Source organism: Zonotrichia leucophrys, chromosome 5 (assembly GCF_028769735.1).
Source record: "Zonotrichia leucophrys gambelii isolate GWCS_2022_RI chromosome 5, RI_Zleu_2.0, whole genome shotgun sequence".
Lineage (NCBI taxonomy): Eukaryota > Metazoa > Chordata > Aves > Passeriformes > Passerellidae > Zonotrichia > Zonotrichia leucophrys.
The window spans coordinates 31434709-31462615 of NC_088175.1; the positions used below are offsets into that span (position 1 = coordinate 31434709).

Sequence of the window (27907 nt, forward strand, 5' to 3'; positions counted from 1 at the left end):
GAGAGCCTTGGAGGAGCCCTGACGAAGAAGCAGGAACAACACTGCTGCGAAGAGCTACTTGTGAGAAAACCACCCACAAGGTATGGGACTCTAGATATATCATAACAACAATATGATAACAACACTTACAGGAAAATGGTCTTTGCAGACGGTAGTTGCCAAGACTCCTCTCACAGCTCTCTAACAGGCAGATCACAAGCTCAGTCTTTCACAACATCAGCCTTGCACTGTGGAGCTGTGATTCACGAAGAGATTAGTCACAGGAGCTCAGAAAATATTCTGGATTAGCTTCCTTTTGTTAATAAAAGATTTCCACTGTTGTGAGGAAGTTCAGACAGTCAGCAGGGCAGAGTTAGTGTTGAGATCAGGATAGTCTTGACAATCATCAGAAACAACAATTCTCGTATAGAATGAAGTTCTAGATAATGAACAGTAGAAAATGATTATTTGATTTATTCCTAAAAACATAACCAGCTGATGGGCCATCTAAGAGCCTTTTGGGTGGAGGGGGAGAATGAGAGGGCAATGTTTTTCAATTATGAGCACGTTCATTATGTTCATATACCTGAAACTCTTGAAAGAGCACAGTGTAACCCTGATTTCAGGTACAATATTGTAAGTTTAAATCTAGATTATTGTCCCTCCAAGTGTAAGGCAGCTGTAATTGTGGTTCTGCTTCAGTACAATAGAATAGTTAGTTCATGGGATGCTTCTGGGTTCTTTCTAGAGATATCTTTCAGTTTACTCTCATGGTTTCCTAGACCTTTTTGCTGGAAATGAAACAAAGTAGGATGGAGGATGTTTCAGTCTGTTTTACAGGGGAAACTTGCTCAACAACAGGATGGAAAAAAGCCAGGAAAGTGCAATATGTGGGCTGAAACTGATTAATGCTGCTTTTCTTTGTGTCCTGCTGGCTGACACGAAATCTGCTTTTCCCTCTCTGAGAGTTCCTACTACTCTCAAGCTCTTCAGTTTCCCCAGCGTTTCAATATTGTCTTTTTGAAACAGAGTACTAATAGTGATTGTTTTTATATATATAAATATAAAATTGTTAATTTCAAGATATTCAGGATGACTGATAAAAACATGCAGGCTTGTAATCGAGCTTTTGCCATCTCTCTAGGAATATTTTCCTTTTGGGTTGACTTACTTTTACTCCTGCTTCTGTGATCTGTTAGTTACCCATTCTTAATGTGTTCAAAATTTGTCTGGGTGACATCTAGTTCTTAGGTTAGAATGTATTAAAGTGCCAAATATTTTAGAAAATAAAATTATGTCATGTCATTGAAGTTACCTTTATCAATGGGTTCTCAATTCATTGCAAAGTGAAATGAGATTATTTTGGAATTGATTGATCTGTTAATTTTTACAATAGCAAGGATGATTTTAAAAAGACAAAACCAAAATCCAAACTCCCATTTTTTTACTTCTTGTGTACTAATTTTGTCTACTTCCTCAATGAGGCAGGGACCACCTCACATGCTGTGTAGTGTCCTGTGCAGTGAAGTCTTATAAGTGTGAAGACATAAACAGTATGTGACAGCGTGAGGAGTGATTAATATTGATTTCAACATTTATTTCATCCTCCCAAATATATTCTCTTAGAGGTTGCTCACAGAAGCATCTTAATTCAGATGCACAAAGTAACAACATGTCTGAGAAAGTAAGTGAGTTTTTAAAGCTTTTTTTTACAAGGGAAACTTTCTCACAGGTTCCACAGGTTATTTGGGGAATTTTTTCATGCAGTATTTGTCACTGCAACATCTGCCTGGCTGAAAGACAATTTACTGCCTGAACAGAGCAAAATGGAAGGTAAGATGGAGATTACAAAATTTCTTTCATATGTGTCTTTAAGCAAAGAACACAGACTCCCTAAAAGCAATGAAAGCTATAAAAAGGCTTTTGTATGCACATTGGTCTGTTTGGATGCCCTTGGCCAAAGTCCTGGTCCCTGGCTGCTGCCAGTCACTACCCCACAAGGGACTGCAGGTTGACAGCTCACCTGTGGGCAAGAGCATTGTGGCCTCCTCCAAAAAGTGATGAGGATGCTTAAAAGTGTAAACCATTTGCTCAGTGCCTGTAACCTTGAAGGGAAAATCACTTTTCAGTCTTCATTTTCCCCTCACAGTAAGTGCAGAGACCTTCCTTCTGCAGCGCCAGAGGCAGGGGCTGTGGTGCAGGTGCGCACCCCGCGCTCCGCTCCCGGGCAGAGAGGATGAGGAAGAGGAGGAGGAGCCGGGATTGCTCAGGTGGCGGTGGCGGGGTGAGGCTGCGCTGAGTCAGGCACTCACACACCTGCCTGCCGGCTCCTGGCCGCTTAAAGCACAGGAGCTGCCTGCCGGAGGCTCCTTCGGGCCCATCCACTAGCACGTTTCACACCTGGCTGCGACTGGAAAGGACCACGATGGGGCTGTTCTACAGCAAGAGCCAGGTGAGAAAAGGCAAGAGGAGGCTGCCTTGGGGGCAGAGGGGACCTGCTCCACGAGGGGGTGTTTCACCTCTTGTATCTTCAGCTCTGAGAATTATCCTGAGCAAAGCAGGGTTTCCTTCTGACTGGGTTTTGTGACTACTTTGTGTTTTGGCCTTCAGGAATGCAAAAACTTTATTGATGTAGTAATTTACTGTTTTGAAGATTCCCAATTAATTTAAAAAAATACCTTTTTGCTTCCACCTGACTGGGCTAGGCAAAACAATGCACTGAGGAAAAATAAGGAGTTATCACTAATGTCAATGAATGCATAGGGAAAGTAAGGAAACTAATACTATATGAGATGTTAAATATAGCTCTCTTAAAAAGTGTGTCAGTTTTTGGGCATAAGGGAATGAATGGTAATGTACTGTTATATACTGATCTATGTATTTGTTGCAGTGATACTCCCTGCTCTGTAGGTAGTGTGCTGTTTCCTCACAGGTTTGTTAAGTGTCTTTTGGTAACCACCTTTAGGTTTTGGTGGTTTCCCAAAATAATAAAAAGGCTTGGGTTGGAAGGAATCTTAAAAATCATCTAGCTCCAACCTCAGCCCCAGGGGGAGGGATATCACCCACTACTCCAGGCTGCTCAAGGCCCCATCCAACCTGGCCTTGAGCACTTCCAGGGATGTGGCACCCACAACTCCTCTGGGCAGAGTGTTCCAGTGCCTCAGCACCTCTCAGTAAAGAATTTCTTTCTAATACCTGATCAAAATATCTTTTTTGGTTTAAAACCATCCCTTCTCATCGTATAACTAGCTGTGGAAAAAGTTACTCTCCCTCTTGTTTAAAAGCCCCCTTTAAGTACTGAAAGCTGCAAATATTTCCTTTGATACATTCCTCAGAGCTTTGCTTAAAGGAAGATTGAGTGGGCTGAATTATTCACAGAGAAGGAATTAACTACAGAGTTGAGCCTTTCACTCACTCCTCCTGACAAGTTTGGGATAGTCTCTGAAAGGCCCTTTCTAGTCCTCATTTTTTAAAAGCCAGCACTTTTGTCTCTATATCAGACATAAGAATGTAATTATGTAGCTATAAATCAACTGATGTGCAGCATCATTACACCATGATATCGTTACTAATTCCTGCCCTGCTAGATTGTTTGCTGTTTGTTGTGAAATATAATGGATGTATATGACATCCTGTGAATTTTCTCAGACCAAGATGTGTGTCAGCTGTATTAATAACACAGCAAGGTTCTTTATCACCCCTTTCTATGAGATTGGGTTGTAAGAGTCAGATACCTCAAGCTGAAGGTTTACCACAAGCGTTCTCAGAATGGACAAGGGAGGATGTCAGAGGTCTGGTCTGTGGTCACACTTGGCTACAAACCTTCTGGGAAGAAAGCAATGCACAAGGAGGAACCTTTCCGAAATGTTTTTGTTGCTTGGAACTGAAACACTAATTCAATTCTGTCTCATGCTATACTTCTGTTCTTCCTTTTTGCATTCTCATCGCATGCGTTTTGTGTGCTTTTCAACAGACAGAACCGTCTCCATGCAACTTGCTCACTGTAAAAATCATACAGATGAAAAATGCCAGGAAAGCAGACTTGTGTGAGTATCTTGGCTATACCCCTGGAGCATCCTCGTGCTTGTAAAACTACTCTGAATATATCAAGTGTCACAAACACTAGAGACTGCATTTAAAAGGAGAGAGATAGAGGATGTATGATCCTGGTATGCTGAAGATGAGACAACACAGTTAGAAGACATTGTTTTTCTTATAACTTTGTCCATATAACACTGAAGTCTAGCCACCAGTTGTAATGCAGAACATGTTTGCATAGATTGCATAAAATATTTCACATCTTAATCTGCAAATAAATGTTCTTTTATTCACAGGAAAGATTGCAATAAGAACTTTCCATGGTTCCTTTTTACAGAAATGTCCACCCTGTGTAACCCTGGGCTTATCAAAGAATATTTGATGTGAGCTCAGAACTGCACACTTGACACCTCTTATGGATTATCAAATTTCATTCAGCAATAGGCATGGCTCATAGTCAGCTTTTTCTATTCTTAAAAACTTTTACAAACTGCCCAGGATTTACAGTTATGCAAATATTTATTAATGGTCCATAAATATCTCGACAGCGAAACATTAGAAAAAATGGCTTGAATGACACCCACCTCCTCCTATCTGAGAAGAGGGCTGATTGTCTTGCATCTGTTCATTTATACACATAGAAAGGTCGGAATGCAGAAAATTTCTATATAAGCAGGACCAAGCTAAAGTTGTTCAATTAAAAAGATCCAGGCCAAGATGTTTTTGTGCCTTTCCAGTATTATTTGCTTCAAGTTCTGCAACAGTTTGTACAGAGACCAAAGATATGTGAAGTGGAGTTTTTCACTTTGATTTTTAGTGAAGAGCAGTAAGATGCTTTGTTGTTGATAAACGTATGGGGAATAAGAATCCATATGAGCCTTCTGACTAGATCACTTCTACAGCATGGAAAGCATATTTGAAGCTCAGTTATAGTCTGGAGAAAAATACTTTCCTACAGATAAAATCTATTTGAATGTACAAACATAGACACTGAGCTGAAAAAAGAGGTGTGGAAAAATTGCAACGCTTAGATATCTCCCTTATATAATTATGTTCTATTAAGAGGTCTGCATGACAATGAGCTTACCAACATTCCTTTCAACCTTTTTCTCATCTAGATCAATGCTTTTCATTTTCATCCTTAAGCTGATTTTTTTTTTCAGAATGGACTTTATTTTGTTTTGATGGTTTGCTATTCAATATTAGAAAATTTCTAGGGCATGGGACAGGGAGTGAAATGCTCAGCCTTTTCTGCTTCCCAGTCCAAGCCATGTCCCACCCCCCCCATACAGCTTTCTAAGGGAGAAGTTTGTGTGAGAGATGATTTTGGAGGGGAAAAAATTTTGCACAAAAAACCGAGGACACACGTTTGCAAAAGGTGAATATTTGTTGTGGATGTTCATTGTGTAGGAAAAGAAAATCATACCAGTCAGGGAGCACTGCCTTGCTTATATATTTAAATGTTAAATCTAGTTTTCACTGACAGCTGCTTATTTCCAGTAACATTTAATTTTACTCAGTGTGAAGATTTTTAGCTGTATTTATTAGAAAGATTTGCATTTAAACTGTTTGAGGACATATTTTCTATGCAGCCAGACATACAGAAGTCACTGAGTTCAATGACAGGTTCTTTATAATATAAAATAAACCTATATTTCAAAAGCTTAAATGGATTAATTTAACCTCTGCTTAGCTTTTCTGACAATGTAAAAGCTAATGCAAATTGCATGTCCATAACTTTATAGGACTTTCACAGAGAAGCAGCAAAATGGGAGCCTTGAGATAAAAAAATGCAAACAAAATTTTGCTGATTTGTGTAAAACCAGGGGAGTATTTTTGAGTTGATTCAGTCATCTTTACAATTCTCTAGAGATTAGCTTGATGCAGTCTTACAAACTCAGAAGCACATGTCCTCCATCACCAGCAAAGTGGACTTCTCATAGGACCATTTTCTTAACACTTTCTCATTCTACATTTTCTCAGCCCTGTTTTTATTACTTTCTCTTTCTTGCAAAGTTTTATAGATAGAGCAAGATTGCAAATGTCACCTACTTTTGATTTACCTTACTTATTTTTGACATTTTAAATTGGCTTCTTCTATCTCTTGCCAATTGTGCCTAACCTTGCACTAGGTTTCTGTAGAGTTTTCAGATCACTTCATTTAATACTCATCTAGTGCTTAAAAGGTCTCCCAACCTGGTACTGCAGGTTAACTTTATTATTGGTCTATCTGCTCTGTTTTCCAGGTAATAGAGATGGGAAATTAATCCATAACAAGAGAATCTCAAAACCTCACTACCATTTCTTATGGAATAGATAGTAAAAAACATTTAATAGGAGTTCAGTGCATAAGAGAGTATTTTTAACTAAGACAATTTAAAGGGTTTCCTTCTGTTTTTTAAACCCCGAATCTTTTTAGTGCACCCTTCCCACTGATCCCTTAGTGTGTAATTTATAACACAAATTTCCACTTGTGTATTAATGCATATCTGATATCATTAATAACACATGTGAATTTAGTGCCTTGTTTGTGTTCTTTACGTTCCCCTTTCTCACTGAGCACACCCACAAGCTCATCAGGCCCATTGGGCTTCTTGATATTCCTGGACCTGTGATTGCTTGCCAGTTCCCAGATCTGGGTGTGTCCTCCGCAAGCATCCTGATTCCCTAATGGGGTAAGCCTTGGATGTGCACCAGTCCAACCCACCCTGAAATACACAGCTTTGTCTCCTGAGATTTTGCAGATTTCAAGATCACCTTGGGCAACCACGATAGCTCCAGGACAAACAGGAGGACCTGGCTTTTACAGCATGTGGTTCAACATGGGAGTTCCCCATGGCAGAGCATCACGAATGCCAAAGCTTATGCAGGTTGCAGGCAGAGTCTGGACAAGTTCATAGAAGAAAAAAGAAAATCCAGTTAAAGTAGGCTCAGGAAGTCTCTATATCTTAAAATGTGAGGACTGAGAGAGCAGTAAATTGTGTTTTCTCTCTTACACTGTCCTTAGACACGCATTTATAAATGTGAGGCATGATGTCCATCCTTGATAAGACCAAAGGTCCTTCCCCCAAAAAAGTGGGCAAGGGGACTAAAAACCAAGATGCTGCAGAGAAATTAAGTCTTTAAGTGGAGTTAACAAATGGAAAAGCAAAGAAACAAAGTGTTAAGGGTTAAACAATGTGAAAGTAGGCTACTGCATGGGGATGCTAAGGTGAGGAATTTTAAGCCATCGTTCTCTGCTTCCTGAAAACACCCAAGACCCCTCAGTGGACATTGAATGTGGGTCCTTGGCTAAATGGACCTTGACCAGTATAGAGTTTAAAATATTATTCATTATTTTCTTAGTAAGAAAATTATATTTTTCTAAACTTTTATAGGTTTTTATTTTAACTATGCTTTTTAATTTTGGAAACTTCAAGTTTTGGATTTCTTTTATATAAGACAAATTTGGGTACTATATTTTATCAAACGATTAACCATATTTTATATTTTAAACAAAACTTTTTTACAGAATTGCAGTAGCAATTCTGCCACATATGAGATCAATTCATGTTAAAGTCCCTTGAGATCCAGGAAAAATTATAGTATGTAAAATACATTATTGTTTGAGGAACTGTGTTCTACCATGATATTTATTGCAGGAACACGTAGACTTCCTCTGGTGTTCTGCTCTTGCACTGTTGTTATTGTTTCATTGTTATTTCACCATTTAAGCACTGGCAACTACACACTAGCAGCCCATTGTTCTAGGTGCTGCATGAAATATGATTATAAAATCAGAGGATGTGGCGTGATAAAGACAAACAAGCAAGGTTGTTTAGCAAAATCTCAACAAAGGAGTGTTTAAAAGAGGGATGTAAATGATCTTACATAAGTACAGTTTTAGGGATGCTTGTAGAGTGCTCCACCCAGAGTTAAGGGGAGGGTGGGAGAAAGTGTGAAAGCTTTTTCTTGAAGTTTACCAATCAGAAGATGAACACTGAATGCTTCCTGGGGCTAGGAACTGATCTCCTTGGACAGAACAAATTCTGATAAGTCTGCCTGTAAATTGCCTTCTGGAAGGCCACAGAAGTAGCCCACATTCCTATTTAAAAGACAGTATTAAAAGTTTCAATGCCATCAATTATCTAGTATTTTGCCCTCTGGAAGACAGTGCTGCTGACTTGTCCCCCTGCCCTTAGCCAGGTACCTACTCAGCTATGAAGTGGGAGAAAAAGAAGAAAAATGCTCCTCTCCCTTGGTATTGATAGCTTATATTTTGTGATTTGACTGGATCCAAGTGCAGGGAGAACAGGTCAAGGAGATGTTCTGGGCAAAAACAGGGTTTGAGACCACATTCTTGGTTCAGGTCCTTTTAGCAGCACAATCAGAAAAAACTAAACCTTAAGTATCATGAAAAATCTACCTCCCAGAAAGAGTGAGGGGCTAAAGGCAGTCCATAAGGAGAAGGATGCTTGAGGCTTCTGCCCAGATTACAGATGGGCTGAAGCTTGCAGCTGTTAACATTAAAAAAGGAGATGTAATTAAAAAGAAAACGTTTGGTTGAGCCCTGCTTAAATTTGAGCTCTCGATGAGGCAGATGAGATTTCAGCTTGAGCCAGATGTGTGGGTGTCCTGCTGTTTGGGATGCAGCATGGGGCTGTGGCTGTGGTGTTTTTTAGCATGGGTCACGTTGTTGCAATGCTTCCTACACACAATTAAGATCCAGTCCTGCCTGCTATTATCCTGGAAGATAATTAGACACTTAGTGTAATAACTGGACGAGGAGACCATGCTTTCATAAATACCTGCTGCCACACCTTCTTTTGGCCGGATATTGCCCCACAGGAATACCATGGCTGCCATCCCAAGCATGTTTGACAGCTGTTAATGTGTCATGGTGGAGGGGAGGGACCCGAGAGGCCCCTGGTGTGATGCTGTGCTGTGTGCATCCTGTCAGAGCTCGGTTGCTGTAGTTAGGTGTTGGTCAGGCTGACGCACAGGGTGGTGGGGGTTTGCTGGCACGTGGCTGGCAGTGTGAGCCTTGTGTGTGTGCATGCAAAGGCAGAGGGATATTGCAGTGAGACCCACCAGGCAGGGCACAGGACAGGCTGTGGAGTGCCATTTCTCACACACCTGCTTATAACTGGAGGTGGTCAGGCAGAGCACCAGCCTGAGGTGTCCAATGTGTGTAAAAAATTTTCTGGGTGTTGTAAATGCCTTCCTCTTAACAGCTGGAAAATAAATTATAAACAAGAGGTAATTAGGTTATAGAGACACTTCTGAAGTGCAAAGGGGATCACCAAATGCATTTTGCACATGGGAAGAGGGAAGCACGCTTCTTTAGTGGCTGTCAGAAATCTCCCAGAGAAAGTCAGAGATTAAATGAGAAGCCAGGGCTCTGCTGTCTGACAGGTAGTTGTTTCTCAAAGGCAGATGATACAGTGCAGTAGCAGACAGTGACCACTTACAAACAAGAAATAATTGATGGAGTTTCAAAATACTACTGCGTTCTTTGCAACAGATGAAATCAGAACATGTGTTACTAATTGGGAAATGCCAATGAAATAAACTTTGGTTTACCCATAGACTTACCCATTTGGATCCTTCTGATCCTTCTCCTAGTGGTGACATGAGCCAACAGCAATCTGTGCTAATATAAGTCAGGGCTTCCCAAGTGCCAAAAAAGATTTTTCTAGGGACATTTCCTTATGCAAACAGAATTTTGGGAGCTATTAGAATTACTAGAAGCTCAGCTGATTGCTATATGTTTTGATGGTGTTTTTAGAAATCAAATATCTTAATAGATACAAAAACTATTTCATCAGTCAAAGTTACTCTTCTTTCCTTCAGAGTTACTCAGAAAAGATGACTTAAGCCTCAGAGAAATCAGGGACAGAAAAAAGGCCGATTTTGTTAATTAGTGAGGTACACATAGGGAGTCAAGTATGGGTCAAGTAAATTATTTTTCATTTCCCAAAGTCAAGTCTGATAGTAAAATGAAGGGTGACAGGAGTTAGGCCTATTCAGATGCTGTTCAGATGAAGGCGTGTCTGCTATGTGATGGCAGGAATGCCTGAGTATGTGGTATCACAAGAAGAGGAAATATAAATCTACTAATGGGACTGGCATTTATGGCAATGCTCCCCGTGCTATCTTTGGCACTTGTGTAGGTTGGTGTCCGTAACTAAAAGATCATGTTCTGTAGGGAGACCATCCCTGACTTTTGAGTGTGGGTCCACAAGATCGTTAATCTAATGATTCACGCTTGCTTTTTTATTTCCTAATAATGATGACAAATATATTTTCCAGTAGATTATTCTGACCTCAGAATGAAAGTGCTTGTTGATGATGCAAGCCCTGCAGACTGCTGCTAACCACTCCTTCCAACTAAAAGCTCCTACGTGGAGTTCAGGTGGGAAGCTGCGCTTTACAAGTGGCCACTTCAGCAGAGAAAGGAAAATAAAAACACTGAAGCTGCCCTCGCTACATCTGGAAATATTAAAATTACAGGTGAACTTTACGACCTGTACATGCCCCAGATGGAAACAGCAGAGCAATGCAATTTTGTGCAAAGAAGCAACGTCAGCTCTGTCTGGGCTGGGAAGAACAGACAAGCTTCCACCTGGACACGAAGTGTTGCAAATACCTTTGCCACTCTGGCTGAGGCACAGAGATGTAGGTGAAAATAGTGACATTAGGCAATACATTTTTTAAACACAGCTTTATTGATGAAAACTCTGCCCCAGTACAGCTGCTTCTCAAAGCAAATGTCATCCATCAAACTGACATTTCAATGCCTTTCCTGTAATCTTCAGAGAAGCTTAAATCCAATATTTTCTTCTCCACAAGTGATTAATCTTCTTTTCTTGAAGTTTTTTTTATATTTTCTTGAAAAATTCTGTTGCTGAGTATTTCCTTTTTTAACTTTCATAAGGGAAAAAAGCAGACTGAAATCAGGAGCCTTGGTAAAAGATGTGCCTTCTGTGACAAAAAATTGTCTTCATGGGAACCTTAAGTGAAACAAGTCTTGCCTCCTCTGCGCTGGCAGCCAGAGGTCCTAGAGGAAAGAAAGGATGCTCAGGTAGTAGACAAGACAGAACTTACAGCCAGACCTACTCCGGACATAGAAAGGCATGTTCATGCTTGCCTGTGGAAGTCCCGTGTGTAAGAGTTAGGCTCTGTCCATGTGCAGCCCCTGTCACAGCTGCTAATGTCCATGGTGGCCAGCCCTGTGAGGCTACTCTGTGTTTGCCCCTGTGTGTATGGATGGCTCTTCAGAAACACAACTGAGTATTTTGAATGGGTTTTTTTTTTTCCACAGGACTTATAAAATAGTAGTTCTTAAGAAGAACACACTTACAGGCCTCCACAATAGTAAAGCAAGATGGTTTTCCAGCAGCAGCTTGCTGGTATCTTAGCTAGTGCCAGGCCTGAATTCTATGTATTGCTTTGTGTACAGAGATTAAAAATGCCTACCTTACAGGGGACTAGATTGTTGCATTGGACCATTGCTTTCCTGCTTTTCCTGTCTTCAACAGTAAGTCAGTCTGATTGCTATGTGAGCCTGAGACTGCCAACAGCTTCAGTGCAGCAGTTCCGCACCAAGACTGTCCAGAACAGCAAGAACCCAACATGGGATGAGACCTTCCACTTCACCATTCAGAGCCAGGTTAAGGTAAGACTGCTCCAGACACCTCCAACAGCTATTCTTACCAGATATCAAGCACACCATATAGTCCTTCACCTCTGCAGGTCCTTCTGAGATCCTTTGTGCAGTATCCACACTCTCTTACTGTACTTATTTATATTTTGATGATTTGCTAAGACTGTATCTGCCCACACAGTCAATAGAGTACACTGAAAGCAACTGCAATATTTCTGTTTTTTCATTCCTTCCCAAGGTTCTTCTGCTAAAATGAAATATCTGTAGCATGTTATATTTGTTAAACCCTTCATATTTATTCATTTTTTTTCCCCAGAACATTCTGGAGCTTAAAGTTTGTGATGAGGATAAAGTAACTGAAGATGACCATCTCCTCACTGTTTTCTTTGATGTCTCCAAAATCCAGCTGGGAGAAAACATTCAACTAAGTTTCCAGCTGAATCCACAGGTATGGATAAAATTCAAAGACAAAGTAAAGAGGGTGTGGTCAGGTGAGAATATGCTTGTGTGGAGAACATGCCAAGAGAGAGCAGGGGGGAGCAGTCACCAAGAGGCCCTGCAGTATGGATTCCATTTGTCCTGCAAGGCCTACACTAGGAGACAGCTAAATTAGTGGATATGATACTAGGAGTATATGATACTAGAAGTATAACAGGTACAACATGAAGAAAATTAGGTCTGTGGCATGTGAAGCAACAAAAGGTTTATAGAGACCCCTGAAGGACACAGATTCCTGTAGGGTATCTCTCTCCACAGGATACCAAGCTGTCGTGATTACCTTAATTTTCTTTTGCAGGGAAAAGAGGAGCTGGAGGTTGAATTCACAATGGAGAGCAGGTGTGTAAGACAAAAGCTGGAAGTGTAAGATGGAAACACAGGGGTACTGCTACAAATTAGTTCACACTTGCAGTCCCCTAACACTCCCAACATCTGAATAGAACAGAAGGTAACTTTGGGTAGAGTGTTTAATGAAGAAAGAATGCATGATGGTGCCTGGTATGCATGCATCTACTCTGGGCATCCAGACACACAGAGAAGCAAGCACAGGTGCTAGTGGGAGCATAGAGATATCCCTGATGGCAGCTGTTCATCAAGCTCAAAGGCATGTTCTACATAGGAGGAAGTTTTAAGTTTCCCCTCTTTACTGTGGGATCCCAGATGTTTGCTCTGTCATAACTACATTTTTTTCTGTTTCTTTGCTGACTGTATAGTTTATAGAGAGAATAAACACATAGATCAGTCCTTGTGCTGCTGATTTTTAAGGCAAATGGTATTTCCCTCCCTTTTTTATGACATGTTGGATGAATTCATTAACTTTTTAGCTCTGATTCTACAGTTTGAACTGAACAATTTTGGTCAACAGTGTGATTATGCCACCTGTGTACATTGTCTTCAGTGTGCCAGAAAATTATCCTCTCTAATACACTGAGGAACTTCGCTGTTTGGTGGATGTCCAAAAATGTTGCAAAATTCAGACTAACCTGTGAGGCAAATTGGATTGAATATGCATGTGGAATTTCTGATTCTGTTTATCTGCGCTGCCTATACAAAGATGGACTTTATCTTTAAAAGATAATGAAGTAATGCTTAAAGAAGAGTCAGTAAAAGAGAAAAATAAGAATGTTCTGGTTTTGAATTGATTGTTTTCCATTTTGTCTTTCAGTCCAGATCCTCCTGAAAACATTATTACTAATGGAGTTCTAGTGGTAATTTTTATTTCATAATCCTTTTCCCTTCTGTATGGGAATGCTTGTTGCAAAGCTGGTGTTAAAGGTACCAGGCCATTGTGATGGCATGGAGGCATTGACCAAGTGCAACACACACAGACTAAAGCTGGTGTTGGCATTGGCTGTCCCATGTGGTCCCAGTTCGTGCTGGGAAGAGATTAGAGCAGTGAAGACTGTGAGTGCTTACCTCTGCCTAAACTGAGCTGGGCTCGGGGGTATGACATCCCTCCCTCTGCCTGGGGAGAGCTGGGCACCCTGTTTGGAGAGCCTTCTCCCGTGGCTGATCCTCCTGAGGCCCTTGCAGGGCCATTCCTGCAGGCAGAGCGAGCAGATCCCTTCTCTTTCCTCATCTCTGTGCATTGTTATTTCCTATGGGGATGTCCAATCCCATCTCCCTAGACCTGGCAGTGGGTTTACAGGCTGGCACCCCCTCTCCCCTGAGGTCTGTGCCCCAAGGCCCTGTGGGCATGGGTCGAGTGTAGTGGATGAGGTCGAGCTCTGCTGACAGTGAATGCCTTTGTCTCTTGCCCTGTTGTCTCTCACAGTCCCGTGAGGTTTCCTGTTTGGACGTGCAGGTGAACGATGGCAGGCTGAGGAAGGACACTATGGGTGAGCCTTTCACTGACTTACAGAGCAAATCAGGTTGCCACTTAGTGGCAGAAGCACTCCGTGTTCCACACTTGAATATCCTGGTCTTAAAATTATTTAGGATGCAACACAAAATCTCACTGATGCCAGTGGCCTGTGGAGATGGTTGTAGTTGAACAAAAATATACTGATTATTCCTGAATTTGGTGACATGAGCATGTGGTCTAATTTCCCCACAAAATATTTTCCTCTTTAGCCACACCTTGTCAGATATTTACAATTTTCCAAAGCATTTGTGCAAGGAATTGAAGTTTTTTGGGGCCTAAACTTGAAGTAACTCCTGTTGTCTCTGGATTCTGGGACAAAGTAATGGGCAGAATGAGAATTGGGCCTCTTTTACCTCCTAACTTGATAGAATACTTAAGGTGTAACAACATAAGACATGCCACTGGGTGAAACACAAGACACAGTATATTGAGAAAGACATGTACTGAACACTTAAAGCAGTGTATCACTGCCATGTCAAGCCCATACTTGTGGAGCTGTGTGCCTCCTACTCAAATTTTCAACTATCTTCTTCTAACATCTCATGATGACCCCAATCCAGCACACTGCTTAAGCGTCTGGATGATCCAGTTGAGTTCAGAGAAAAAGTTTGCTAGATGTGGCTGAAAATGTTTAAGTGAGGTAATTCTTTTGAAGGCTGACTATATACTTTGGAGTGTGTAGCTTTACAGAATATATTTCACCTTGAACCTTGTGGATTGATATCTTTCTATACAAAGGCTATTTTTTTATTACTGCAACAGAGCTATCAGATGCTTTTGGTATGAAAGGAAAAAACCATCAGACATTATTTAAGTGCTAGAAATATTTAAAAGAGAAATATTACAGGTTGAAGGAAAGAGAAACATGATAGAGGGACTGAGATTTAACTGATATCAAAGAGAACTGTAGTCTGATTAAAAAACCACGTTTCTCCCAAAAGTCCAAAATTTACAAAGTATTTCAGCAATAAGATAGCATATAATATTACTACATTATTCTGGTGTAATAATAAGGTATTTTGCACATTTCAGACTTTCAGAAGAGTGTCCCCCCAAACTATTATTGTAAATCATTACCTAATGAACAAAGCCGTAGTATCTGCTATCACATGTATTTGGAAGTGCAGTGGTGCTGTAGCAATAGTCACTATATGACACGTTCTGTACACCATCTCTAAAACCCTCAGATAAATCAGTCTACTTATTCTTCCTGTAATTTGGGTATCAAATTGATGTTGTTACTTTAGGAAAACATACATTACATTACTGTGCAAACAAATTATCCACTATTTTTGAAGAGCTTAATTTTGAACACCTTTGCTTCAGAGAGAAAGTTTGCACTGACTGTGGACGGGTCGTATGAAGGAACCCAGACGCACACGCTGAGCTCCTGCCTGTGCCCCACGTCCCCGGCCAGGTTCCACTACATCAAGTACAACCAGTCGGCGCTCACTGTGGCTCTGCCGCGGCGCAGACGCCTCAGCAGGGTACGTGAGCGCCACTGACATGGAGCTCTCTCACTGGGGGCCTCCAAGAGCTGAGTGCGTGTGCAGATCTGTGTGTGCTGGGAGTTGGTTAGTGCATGTATGTGAGACAGGAGAGACTGCTTTTATCTTCTTCCTCTCCCTTTTTTTTTTTTTGTTTTTTTTTGGTCAAATCAGTAACTTGTTTATTTTTGTCTTAACTCTTTTTCCAGTCTATATCAAGTCAAAATGAAAGGGATATGAATGAATCTGTGACTCTACCTCTGAACTCGCTTCCTATACAAGAGAAAATATCAATAGGAGAGGTGAGAATAAGTCTTTCCTAGCAGAAAACAGCCCAACACCACTCAGTTCGGTGGATAGTTAGTCTTAGAGCTCAATGATTCAGTTCCTGTCAGACACAGCATGCTGTCGTGTAAGGTGTGAATGACAGTCACTCTGCAACAATGCAACAGTTACTTTTTCTTCTGTTCTTATATTTGCAAAGTGAATGCCTGAAGTAGAAGATAAAATAGAGATCATCCATATGTGTACGGTTCAGATGCCCAGCTTTCAACAACCTTCCCAAATAATGAATATTAAACAATGCGAAGCTGAAGAGCCCTAAGCCCACCTAGCCTGGGTGGATGGCTTACTTTTATTCAACCCAAATTGTGCTGGAACTTGTGAAGGTCTCTCACAGTCCAGACCATTGCTGGCCAGATTCTCCAGCCACATTGCTGAATTCAAAGATAGTGAAAGTCAGGCCCTAGGTGGAGTGGGGGAGGGAGGGGCAGGAGTAACAACCTGAGCTTGCTTACACTGTTTGTATTGCAATTTTCAGGACAGGACAATTGACTTGTACACAAAGGCAAATGAATGGTAAGTGAGCCTCCAGCAAGACCTGATTCTGTAACTGGGGAACATCTGCTCCTACACAAAGCTCATTTGAAATCAGTGGGGGTCAATGCAGGCTCAGATGGCAGCAGATTGTGAGTTCATCATGGGTTGTAGGCTTTTATTTGTGAGGTTCTCCTTTTTAATTGATGGCAAATTAAATAATGGGTCCCCTGTCCTCCAAATTTCCAAGCTGCTAGCGCATCTCAGCAAGAGGTCTTGATTTGTGTGCACTACTGTGCCAAAAGATGGAGAAAGCAGCTCCACAAAGAAATCACATTTCTGAATTATGCAAACAAAATAACTTCAAGGCATGGTAGCCATTTCTCTAATATCACAGCTGCAGTGCCTGTATCTAGTTACAGGATGCATGGCAGCACTACTGAAACTTGAAAAATAAATTATATGAGCAAATAAAACCAGAAGTCTGTAGTAGACACCATAATAGTGTCATGATTTGCTTTGCCTTCCTATTTACATTCTCATTTTCAGCCACAGCAATTAGCAGAGGCCTGTCTGTGGTGCTGTTTTTCCCCATTTATTACATTATGCTGTCCACAAACTGGTTTGTAAACACGCACAAGCACAGCTGGAGTTGTCCACAGTGACTAATAATACAGCAATATCTGTGCCCTGGTCTCAGGACTCAGGGTCTGTGTTTCAGACCAAGAAACCTTGATGCTCGCCTGGGGTTTGACCTCTGCACAGATGAACAGAATTTCCTGAAAAACCGAAAGAAGGTAGTTGCTGCTGCACTAAAGGACGTTCTTCATCTGGAGGAAGATCTGCAAGAGCATGAGGTAACTAGTTAACGGCACTTTTGGGGATTTTTCTCTCTCCTTTCCCTCAAGCTGGAGATGAGGGATGATTTTTTTACCTCCATCTGGATAAGGAGTGAGGATTGTTAACATCAGCTCATTCTCCAGCGCACTTTGCCACCAGTGTGGTCTCAGCTAGAGAGTTCAACTGTCTGTTTAGATGAGCAAATTCTCTGTTTCCACTCAGCTTACAAGTGAATTAGTTGAAGGCATTTCAAACCAATAGTTTAGTTTGCATTTCTTAAAAATGCTCTCTGAAGTGCCAAGACCTAGTTTATCCCACAGGGATGTACAGTATAGAGAAATGTTGCTTTCTCTCTTAATTTATGTGTTTTATCTTACAAGTGTCTGGATGCTGCTTTTGCATTTCTGTAATCTTTTGACATTATTTGTGCCTTAATGCCTAAAAATCTATACTTTCTGCTCTTTTTTGTGTCAAACAGGTGCCTATAGTGGCTGTGACCACTGCAGGGTGTGGCATAAGAGCCCTCACTGCCATGTATGGCAGCATTTTGGGTCTCCAAAAGTTGCGTGTTCTGGATTGTATTTCATACATCAGTGGTTCATCTGGCACAACATGGTGAGGAATCATTTTGATACTGTTGTTTGTATCTTGTTGTGTTAAGAAAAGCCTATGTTCTGTCGTGGTTTCAGAAAGGGTAAAAGTGATGAATTGAGTTATTGCTTCCATCTTTGGGCCATGAGTCACCTATGAAAGAATTATTGAGCATCGTGATTGTCATGGTTTGAGCCTGGCACAGAGCCAGTGCCCCCATGAAAATGCCCTCACCCTGGTGTCTGCTGTGAGATGTGACCAGGAATAAGCAAAACAGGCTTTAGCTTGAACATAAAGAACACTTTATTACTTAAACTACAGGAAAATAGGGAAAGACCATAAGGAAAAGAAAAAAAAATTGAAAACCTTACGAAAACCACTTTCCTCCTCCCCACTACCTGACTTTCCCAATCCGATACATTCTCCCAAATCACCAACTGCCCAGCCTTGGCCCCACACTTTAGTATACTCAAACTGCAGTTCATGAAGAGGAAAGGAGTCCTTCTTGTTCCATAGGCTTCCCCTGGAAACACACTGAAACCTCGTGTGCTTCCATGTCACTTCGGCACCGCCCGGAAAAAGAGTCCTTTTGCCGCTTGTGACATCTTCCTTCCATGCCCAGTGCTCTCACCACTGACGCATGGACCAGAGCTGCTTTTAGGGTTGTCTTTCAAGGATGCCTTGTCTCACTCCAAAAAGGCACAGTCTCTGCTTTGGGACATCTGTCCCCCCCATATTTTTCCAACCCCCTGGGGCCGGGGGGTCCTCACGGTGAACCCTCCTGGTTCTGAGCCACTGCTTCCCCCTAAGTGCAGTCTGTGTCACAGGAACGACTGAGTCCATGGCCACAAGAAAAGTCCAGCCAAAAGGCCACTCCAAATCATCTCTCCCCATTCAATCATCTCCACGTTCTTCGGGCCAGGTCCTTGTCTCATCTCATCTCTCATCTCCCTTCTTATTCAGCTTCGAGGAGGATTAGCATTTTTTGCAAGGCCCCAATCATGAAAGAAAGGGGTTAAAACTTTCAGTCTCTGTCTGTCCCGGAACGATGATACTCCCACACGTGCTGCTGCTGCGGCCGGCCGGGCTGCACCCTTCTCCCCCCTTTCTCCTCCTGGGCCGGCTGCTATCACATTCCGTCTCGCCGACTCTCCCTCTCTCTCCCTCCTGGGGGGGGGAATGGCTGCCCGATGTCTCTTGGGGCTCCTCCACCCTTCCATCCTTGAGGGCCTTCTCACCCCCATCTCTGTCCAGGCCCCGGGCCTACCACGTGGCTGCCCCTCCCCTGCCCAGCAGCAGCGACTGGACAGGGGAGGGTGATCTGACCTCTTCGCCGCGACGTCCCAAGAGAGCCTCCCAAGGCCAAAGCCCTGCTTTTAACCCCTGTGTATTCTCGGAGGTGTGTCCAAACTCCACTGGCTACACCAGCTGCCAGTCTCAAACTCAAAACCTTCATTGGTTTGACCACAGCTTCCCAGAATTCCCACTTCTTCCTGGTCAAACCACCACAGTGATCCATCCCTAACCAAAAGAGGAGACTTTATTGGAAGTTAAACATCCTTAATCCTATAGAAAATGATCTTTCATTGTTATCTACTGTTTGACAGAAACAGCATTGACAGCTCTTGTGTTGTATCTCAGATTAAGTGATTTTCCTCTGGTTGCCTTTAGACTTTCATTTCTGCTCAAAGTAAACTCAAAGAGAGGAGTAACTAAAAGATAAAATTATATGCATCCAAAACTCTACAAGTTTTTCTTTGAGTTTCAAAAGCATCTTGTTAATGTCTCCCTGCATTCCATTGTGTTTCCTGTCTGCAGGACAATGACAAAACTATATGAAGATGCTGAATGGTCACGTAAGGATCTTGGGGAAGTAATTATTGAAGCACGGAAGCAAGCAGCCAAGTGCAAGATGGGGGCTTTTTGCTTGAAAAGTCTGAGGAATTATTACAGAGAGCTGAGCCAAAGGACCCAAGCAGGACATAAAACATCTTTTATTGATCTGTGGGGGCTCATGATTGAAGCCATGTTAAATGATGGGGTAATGTCTATACATCTTTCTTCTCATAAAGTTGTTGACTTAATATTTACAACCATTGCAAGAAACTAGAGCCCTAGGAAGAGACACCTGGTCAGTAACACTGTACTTGGTGCATAGGCAGAACACCAATTATTTACATTAATATCTTGGAGGCAGAGTGTATGTCTACACTGGAGCCTGAAGTGTGATGGAATGTGCCAGAAATGCTTGGACTAGCTCAAAAGTAAGCATAATGCTGATTTACACTACTGCTGTGCAAGAAATTTTTAAGGTTCTTAGGTGGTTTTTACGGCCCTATGCTTTTATCTCTCCACTGCTGCAATATTTGCACAAGGTGCAATCTTAACTTGATTGTACTGCAGATGTACCCATTATGTTCAGTAGTTTGTGACTTAGTGATAAGAAAGTATATAAATCCAGAGCTGGTGAGATATATTAGCTACAGTGGGTGCCTTTCAGCTATTTTGAATTTGATCTCCCAGGATCTTCAATTTCTAATTTTATTGCAACGATACAAGCAAAAGCTTTCCAAACTTTCTCCAGACTGATGATATCTGGAAAAAAGTTTGACAGTTTTTTTTTGAAAAAATTTTCAAAATTATGTAAACATGGTTATTGAAGTGAAGGGAGACGACCCATCCTAATTGATCAGCATTGAGCTCCAATTTATTGATTCAATCAGTCACCTTTTATAACAGTGTTAATTAAGCTCATACATATTGCAAAATCCGAGCTCATCATAGGTCACAGATTTAAACATTAATCCCTCCTTTTGTTTTCAATACCTGTGGTTTGTTATTGAAACCAAGATTTGTGTTCTCACCCTGATATGAGTGGTTCAAAAAACTTACTTTTACTTTCCCAAAACATCCAAAGATAGTCACCTGTTATGAGAAAACTGCCTGAGAACCCTGCTGTTTATAAAAATGTGCCTGAGAACCTTATTATTTACAGAAACAGGCTTTGAGAAATTGCTCCTCACAGATGCCTTTTACTTTTCCATCAGCTGTATATTTTCATGGCCTTTTTTCCTTCAAGCCAGGTCTGAGCAAAATTCTCCAACACATGGAGAATTTGTCTAGATGAAACAGATAAGATTAAATACTCTCATTTCATATAATATTCCACACAGTGATTCCAGCCTCAGTGCTACATAGCAAAATTTGCTAGAACTTAATTTGGCTGAAGTATACTCAAAACCTCCATTTCCTGTATAAGTTCTTAGTATTAGACAGCTCAAGGACTTTTCCTCTGTGGATTTTAACTTTCAATATAGTATTTAAAAAAAGAAATCTTGATTAGAAGGGTCATTAATGTGCTGCCTTGAAGAACTCTTATCATTAACAGATGAAGTATATGATAACAGCTGAATTACCCAGATATGCAGTATATTCTAACTTACATTTAACCATACAAAGCTAGAACAGAATGTGAAGTGATTCACTGCTGTCATTGTGTACTGAAAGCTGAACATGGCCGGTTATCTTAACAGAAGTTGTTCCTGCTTTCTTGTCCTCTGTTATTCAAGCACATGGAAGTAAATTTAGGAGCAAATTCAGGAAAATGATGTCTTCGTCTTTATAAGCTGATGTTTCTGATGTTTTTGAGGAACTGATTATAAGCCAACTCTTTGGGGTTTTTTTCAAATCCAGAAAAGCCACCACAGACTTTCTGATCAACGTCAGGCAGTGAACCAAGGTCAGAACCCACTGCCCATCTACCTTGCCCTTAATGTCAAGGACAAAGTTGCCACCAAAGATTTCAGAGGTAATGTTTCAATTGTAAAAAGAGCTATATTTTCACCCAGGGAGATACACTGTGGGGATACAGTAAATAATGATGAATTGTTTTAAATTCTCACTCCAAGCCCAGAGAAGCAGTGTTCAGATATGTAATGAGTAACTGGGCATGGTACATGTCAAGAGTTCAATATTTTGTAAGATCTCTTGGCATGCGATTGTCTATTTTCAGGTATTAACTTCAGACTAATAACACAACATAAGTCTGTGACAAAGTCTCAGAGATTATATTAATTCTTCAAGAAAATAATTCACTAGACCTTTAAGTTTGCTGAGTATATGTTCTGGTCCATGATGGGAACTATACGATCTTTGAAGTCCTTCCTATCCAAGCTATTCTGTTACTCTGTTTCTCATAGCTGGCTAAAGGCAATGGAAGTCATTGTGAGTTCTAGTCCACCTTCCATGAGCAAACTTTGTACTGACTAAATATAAAGAAGAATTTGAATTTTCTCCAGCCCTGACATAGTTCTTCCACAAACCTAGGGACAGTGTGATAGCTGGTTCAGCAGCAGCTGTTGGCAGGGTTTGCTCAGGACACGTGCTGAGTCCATTCTCTTATGAGAGCCAGTGTCTGAGAGGCTTATTCCAAACCTGGCAGCCGGGCTGTTTTCTATAGTGGAGCTAACCTTGGTGCGTGTGTTGGCAGAGTGGGTGGAGTTCACGCCGTACGAGGTGGGCTTCCTGAAATACGGCGCCTTCATTCGCGCCGAGGATTTTGGCAGTGAGTTCTTCATGGGCCGCTTGATGAAGAGGATCCCTGAGTCACGAATCTGCTTCATGCAAGGTAACTCACCAACCTGGGGGAGTGACAAGATTTTAATAGAAACATCAACGATTCAGGAACTCGTTCCCAGAAACCTGCTGCTGTCAGCATAGGCAGCAGAGGCACTGGGTGAGTCAGCTGAAAGGCTCCCCAGGGAAGTGGTCACAGCACCAAGCCTGCCTGAGCTCAAAAAGAGTTTGGACAGTGTTCTCAGGCACAGGGTGTGATTCTTGGGGTTGTCCTAGGCAGGGCCAGGATGATCCTTGCAGATCTCTTCCAACTCAGGATACTCTATGATTCTATGTTTCCTGAGACTCATTCAACTGCCCGTGCCAGCAAATGGGGTTTTATCATAAGGTCTAAGAGAAAAATAAACTAAAATGGCAAAGAAGTTGTCATGCAACTTTGTGAGTGCTTTTGAGGCATCATCATTTCCTGTAGCTTGCAAAAACTTTTCAAAATTGAAAATCTATGATACTCTCTGGAAGCCAAATAAAATGTTGTAAAGAAATCAGTGGGGTGAAAAAGAGGACAATCATACAAGGAGCTGTCTGAAAAATATTTCTTTATGAAAGGAAAAAGGAATTGAAAATAGGAACATGAAAATGGAATTAAAAAATATTTGCAGGTAAAACATGGTGAGAGGGAAAACACTTGGACTTTTTTTCTGAAATAAGTTTGCCTAAATAAGTTTGCATTTGGAGTCTACCACTGAAACAGATTATGAACTTACACAAAAATTGAATAGAAATTTGAACAAGTTAGAGAAGAGCTGGGGAAGGAGCAGAAGGCAGTTTTAAAAGAACTTGTGTTTACATCTGCACTGCTTATTATACCTCTCTGACTTTCTAGGAATGTGGAGTAGTATCTTCTCCAAAAATCTCTTGGATGCCTGGCATGCAGCTGACAACTCAGAAGACTTCTGGCACAGGTGGACCCAGGACAAAGTGACTGAAATAGGTAAACCAAAATACTTTCCTACAGACCGCTCTAAAAAGGGCAACTGTATTCACATTTCCCATTTTTTGAGCTTTTCTGTCATCCTGTTTCTCTCAGACTCTGGATATGGGATATACCAGAAAAATGATGTTATTTGATTTTACTGAATAATCAGTGCTTTCTTTGCTTAGATAGTGAGACTGTGACAAGAAGGAAAAGCACCATCAGACAGGCCTGGATATAAAGGAGATAGGGATGGACACATATGGTGGTCTCTAAAGAGTTGTCCTTAAAAAGCTGGAAAAGAAATACTTGTGTCAAAGCCTCATGTAATCTATTTGTTAGCCAGAAAGAAGCTTGATTGTTCGTTTCAATATCTCCTTGCCCACACACATCCCTCCCTCAAAATCTGAAAGACTTGGTAGACAACAAACAAGTTCAATGTGGTGGAGCTCTTACAGCAGCTGAGAGAAGCAGCTCCATGCTGAAAGACCACTCCTTGGAAATACTCATGAGCATCTTCATAACAAAATTCAAGCAAAGTCAGTGAATAGACTTGGGCCACATTTCTGTGGACTATGTTTTCATAAAATATCCCCAAAGCCTTATGTTTGAGTTTATATAAATAATTTGCAAGTTTTGTTGAATTCAGGTGTCCACAACTGAACCAAATAGAACAATCTATGTTTTTAAAAGTAAAAATATTTAGTTAGAAATTAAAATGCTGAAATTTTTCTATGCTTTTCAAAATAAACTTTAAATTTAATATTTAACATAAAAGCAGTAATCCCTTAAAATGTATTAATAAAATTATTTTCCCTGTTTGTTGTATGCTTGGAAAAGTGAATTACTTCAGTGTGTACCAATATCATATTATTTTATGAGAAACATATTCCTTTTGCCATGTGTAATCAACCAGAGTTTAGAAAACACAAGTTTATACTTTTGTCACAAAATTTACTGAAACTCACAGCAGGTCACAGGAAAAATTATGCAATGCTGAGCTGTGAACACACGATTACAGAAGATCCAGTGACCCTTTCTCCTCTTTGTGTCTAGCCTCTGCTTAATTATGGTTATAATTCACTTTCATGCCATTTATGCTGTGTATCTGCAGAGGAGCAGCCAGACCTGCCTGAGAAGCCGTATGAGATGGCCACGTGTGTTTTCACTCCTACGAGCGGCCTCTCCACGACGCTCCGGGACATCCTGACGGATCGCCCCGCCGTCTCCAAGTACCACAACTTCCTAAGGGGCTTCCAGATGCACAATGAGTACATCCAGCATGAACAGTTCACAAAATGGAAAGGTGTGGATGGCTCCCCTGCCTACAAATCTCATTGGGGCAGGCACAGGGGCTGGGAATTAGTGGGGTGTTTGCATGTCCCGAAGAGAACTGAGTGGGTTTTGTGGTTTCCTGTTAGTGCTCACTGAGAAGAGGGAGAATGAAGGAACCACCCACACCTTTCACTTTCAGTAACACAAATGTTCAATTATTTAGTCCTTGGGTACTCAAAGTCCTTACAGGAATAAAAATTCCTAGGATGGGGCTCTGCATATAAGGCAACATCTGTATAGGTTTCAGTGCAGTTCATGCGTTTAGAAACACAACAAAATGTGAGTGGAGAGGCTGAAGGAGCTTTAGGATTGCTGCATGCTACCTGCTCTAGCACAAAAGGAAAATCTTGGGTGGGAGGGAAGCTCACCTTCCTTTTGCCTTCTAACTTGACAGACGTATTTTTGCAGTTTGCTAAAAGCTCCGAATCTTCTATTCTTTAGACACTTTGCTAGACACCTCTCCCAATGACCTGAGAGGCAACTCAGAACACCTGGAGCTGGTGGATGCAGCTTTCTTCTTTGAAACCAGTTACCCACCCCTTCTGAGACCAGAGCGGAAGGTGGACGTCATCATACACTTAAATTACACAGGCGGATCACAGATATTGGTGAGAAGTCTAAACTGATTTTCTTTCACAACAGCTTTTGCTGTGCTTTCCGCTACTTTCAAACAGGTGTCTATGAAACATGGAACTTAGTGGAATTTAGTAACATGCTGTTTTCAAACCTTGGAAAAAGAATGGAAATTTCTAGAGAGGCAAATATGTGTATTTTTCTCAAATTACTTTTGAAATATCACTAAGTTCTTCACCAGTGAAATGCAAACAGGCAAAGGGAAGTTAAGAAAGCCTTGCTGCAATGTTTATTATGGTTTTATATATAATATTTAACATCACAAATATAGTTGGGAAATGTCTGTGATTCAAGTGCTGAATTTAATCTGCATTTTGCTTATAAATGCATGAGTTTTTTCTTCCTTTTTTATTTTAATGTTGATTTTCTATCAGGAACAGCCTAGTGAGTAATGGGTTTCTTCATGTCTATTTTATCTTTTTTAATAAATACATTTTTTCTCCCTAAATGGTGGACTTGAGCATTTACTGCTCTTGCAGATACCTAATTTGGTTAAGATGGTTATATACATTTTGAAAGCAGTATTTAGTATTTAACCACAAAGTTCACTGGTGAATGTTCTGTCAGTTTTTCAAGTGGAAAACATTTAAATGGTGCAATTACACATGAAAAATACTTGCTTTTGTACTTGAGTGGAAATGATAATATCTTCAACTATATTTCTTTCTTATAGTCTGAAATCTTTTGGAAATACTTAATTCAAAATGAAGTGATACATTTTGTTAGATATTTTAACAAAGTTGGTCACCACAAATGGGCTTTCTGATGAATGTTTTTAGCGCTATATTTTGAGGTCTAGAGCATGTTATTTGAAAGTCTCATGTTATTTCTAAAATTCAAAGCTATAGACATGGGTAGATTGGTCTTAAAACCCTGCTAAAGTTTACTGAGGTCAATGCACAATTTATCCTGCTATATAAGCAGATAATGGGACTGGGACTCCTACTGCCTTAGACTGCAAATATAGTTTTGCTTAGAGGCATATTTTTTCTCACTCAGTTCTCATTTAATTAATGGTCTGTAAAGTGTTTTGAATTTATCTGTTCTGTTTCTACATCATATTCTCATTTTAGAGATGTGCCTTAGTACAGGTTTAAACTCTCTTTGCCATCTTGATATTAGGTGTTTTCTTGGAAGACTATTTCCAAATGGTTCCTCAGGCAACTGAATAGCAGTCCTTGGGCCTGCATGTGTCCGTGTTATTTCTGCTGTCTGATTCTCAGTCTGTTTCGTGCAACTTTGCATGAACTGCTGGGCTTTGGCAGCAGTCTGATCTTTGCTCTTTTTTCTGTTCCTTGTGCTGCTGCTGTTGACCAGCCCCTGGAGCAGGCTTGCAAATACTTTGCAGAGCAGGAAATTCCATTTCCCTGCATTGGACTGACAGATGATGAGAAGAACCTGAAAGAGTGCTACATGTTTGATGGTGCAGACACCCCAGGAGCTCCTCTGCTGCTTTATTTTCCATTAGTGAATGACACTTTTCAAAAATATGTAGCACCTGGTAAGTTAACAGTACCCAGGTAACTTTATTGACTCAAGGAACATCCCCACTCCCTGGGTGTTTTTCCCTCAACCCAACAGAGCCTCCCTTTGTTTGCTTGTTCAAACAAGTGAATAGATTGCAAAATGGGACTATTCAAATTGTTTGCAAAATCTGGTGAAGTCTTGTGCATATTTTTATTTGTATCTTGGTGCAATTCAGGGAATAGAAGAAATGTGTTCCTCAACTAGAAGAATGGAAACTAATCTCCCTTTGCAATTTCTGAGAGTTTACTTTAGTGAATAGAACAAAGTATATTTTTCAAATTATGTGTGGTTTTATGACACTCAGATCTAGGTGAGAATCACAGTATAGAATGGTTCTGTGAAGGGCCACTATGCCTACTATTTAGGCCATTTAAGATGCTGATTTAATATGCTGGAATATCAAAGCAATCATACATAAAGTGTCCTTCTGGATTAGTATTTGAGATGGAGACTTTGCTTTTAAGATGATGTCCAAGCCAACCAATATTCTGCTTCGTCTTGTCCCATATATCTGTATTCCTTTCAGTTTGTGCTGTACCAAAGAACCTGCATGGTAGGTCTTGAGCAGTGGTGACCTCACAAAATGATGTGGCCAGTAGATGGTGCTGATTGCAATGGAAATGACACTTGTTTTATTCCAATAGGCTTTGTTCGGAAGCAGATTTCTCAGAGATCATAGCACTGTACTTATCTTCATAGTAACTGCATCTATGATCTCTCCCTAATTATTATTGACCTATCAAATTATGGTATTTCTGTGGGACTATACAGACACATTCCTTTTTTTTTCCCTTGACAGGCATGACACGTACTGCTGCTGAAATGGAACAGGGCAAAGTTGATATCTCCAGTTTCTCCTCTCCATACTCAACCAGGGAGGTCTCGCTGAAAGCAGAAGATTTCAACAAGCTTCTGAAGCTGGCTAATTACAACATAATGAACAACGAGAACATGATTCTTCAGGCCTTGCGCATGGCTGTGGCACGGAAGAAACAAGCCCTGAGCCAGCCAGCACCACAGGCACAGCCCTCTGCTTGAACAGCACTTCCCTGTCCCTTACTAAGCATTTACCAACACAGCATACCTGTGATAAATACTTCACCATT

General features: G+C 40.9%; 1 protein-coding gene across 4 annotated transcripts; it reads left to right on the forward strand.

Moving 5' to 3' along the window:
* Positions 1-27907, forward strand: LOC135448091 (cytosolic phospholipase A2 epsilon-like). 4 transcript variants are annotated; one of them, XM_064713581.1, is made up of 22 exons: positions 1-80; positions 1712-1812; positions 2129-2431; positions 3953-4025; positions 11538-11674; positions 11979-12110; positions 12459-12499; positions 13326-13368; positions 13935-13998; positions 15351-15511; positions 15721-15813; positions 16332-16369; positions 17028-17184; positions 17646-17782; positions 19577-19799; positions 21452-21566; positions 22248-22385; positions 23217-23324; positions 24421-24612; positions 25083-25249; positions 26592-26775; positions 27601-27907. In XM_064713581.1, exons 3-22 carry the CDS (start codon positions 2405-2407, stop codon positions 27837-27839), a joined length of 2469 nt encoding a protein of 822 aa, XP_064569651.1. In that variant the 5' UTR covers positions 1-80; positions 1712-1812; positions 2129-2404; the 3' UTR covers positions 27840-27907. The 4 variants fall into 4 exon arrangements, with proteins under 4 accessions (XP_064569651.1, XP_064569655.1, XP_064569652.1 ...); XM_064713585.1 differs by having other exon boundaries at positions 2324-2431; XM_064713582.1 differs by having other exon boundaries at positions 9-80; positions 2109-2431.

Bases quoted from the DNA above. Each gene is read 5' to 3' on its own strand.
- LOC135448091 (XM_064713581.1), top strand. From the start codon at position 2,405: ATGGGGCTGTTCTACAGCAAGAGCCAG. The intron at 22,386-23,216 runs GTAACTCACCAA...CTGACTTTCTAG, and splicing joins ACGAATCTGCTTCATGCAAG to GAATGTGGAGTAGTATCTTC. The intron at 25,250-26,591 runs GTGAGAAGTCTA...GCTGTTGACCAG, and splicing joins CAGGCGGATCACAGATATTG to CCCCTGGAGCAGGCTTGCAA.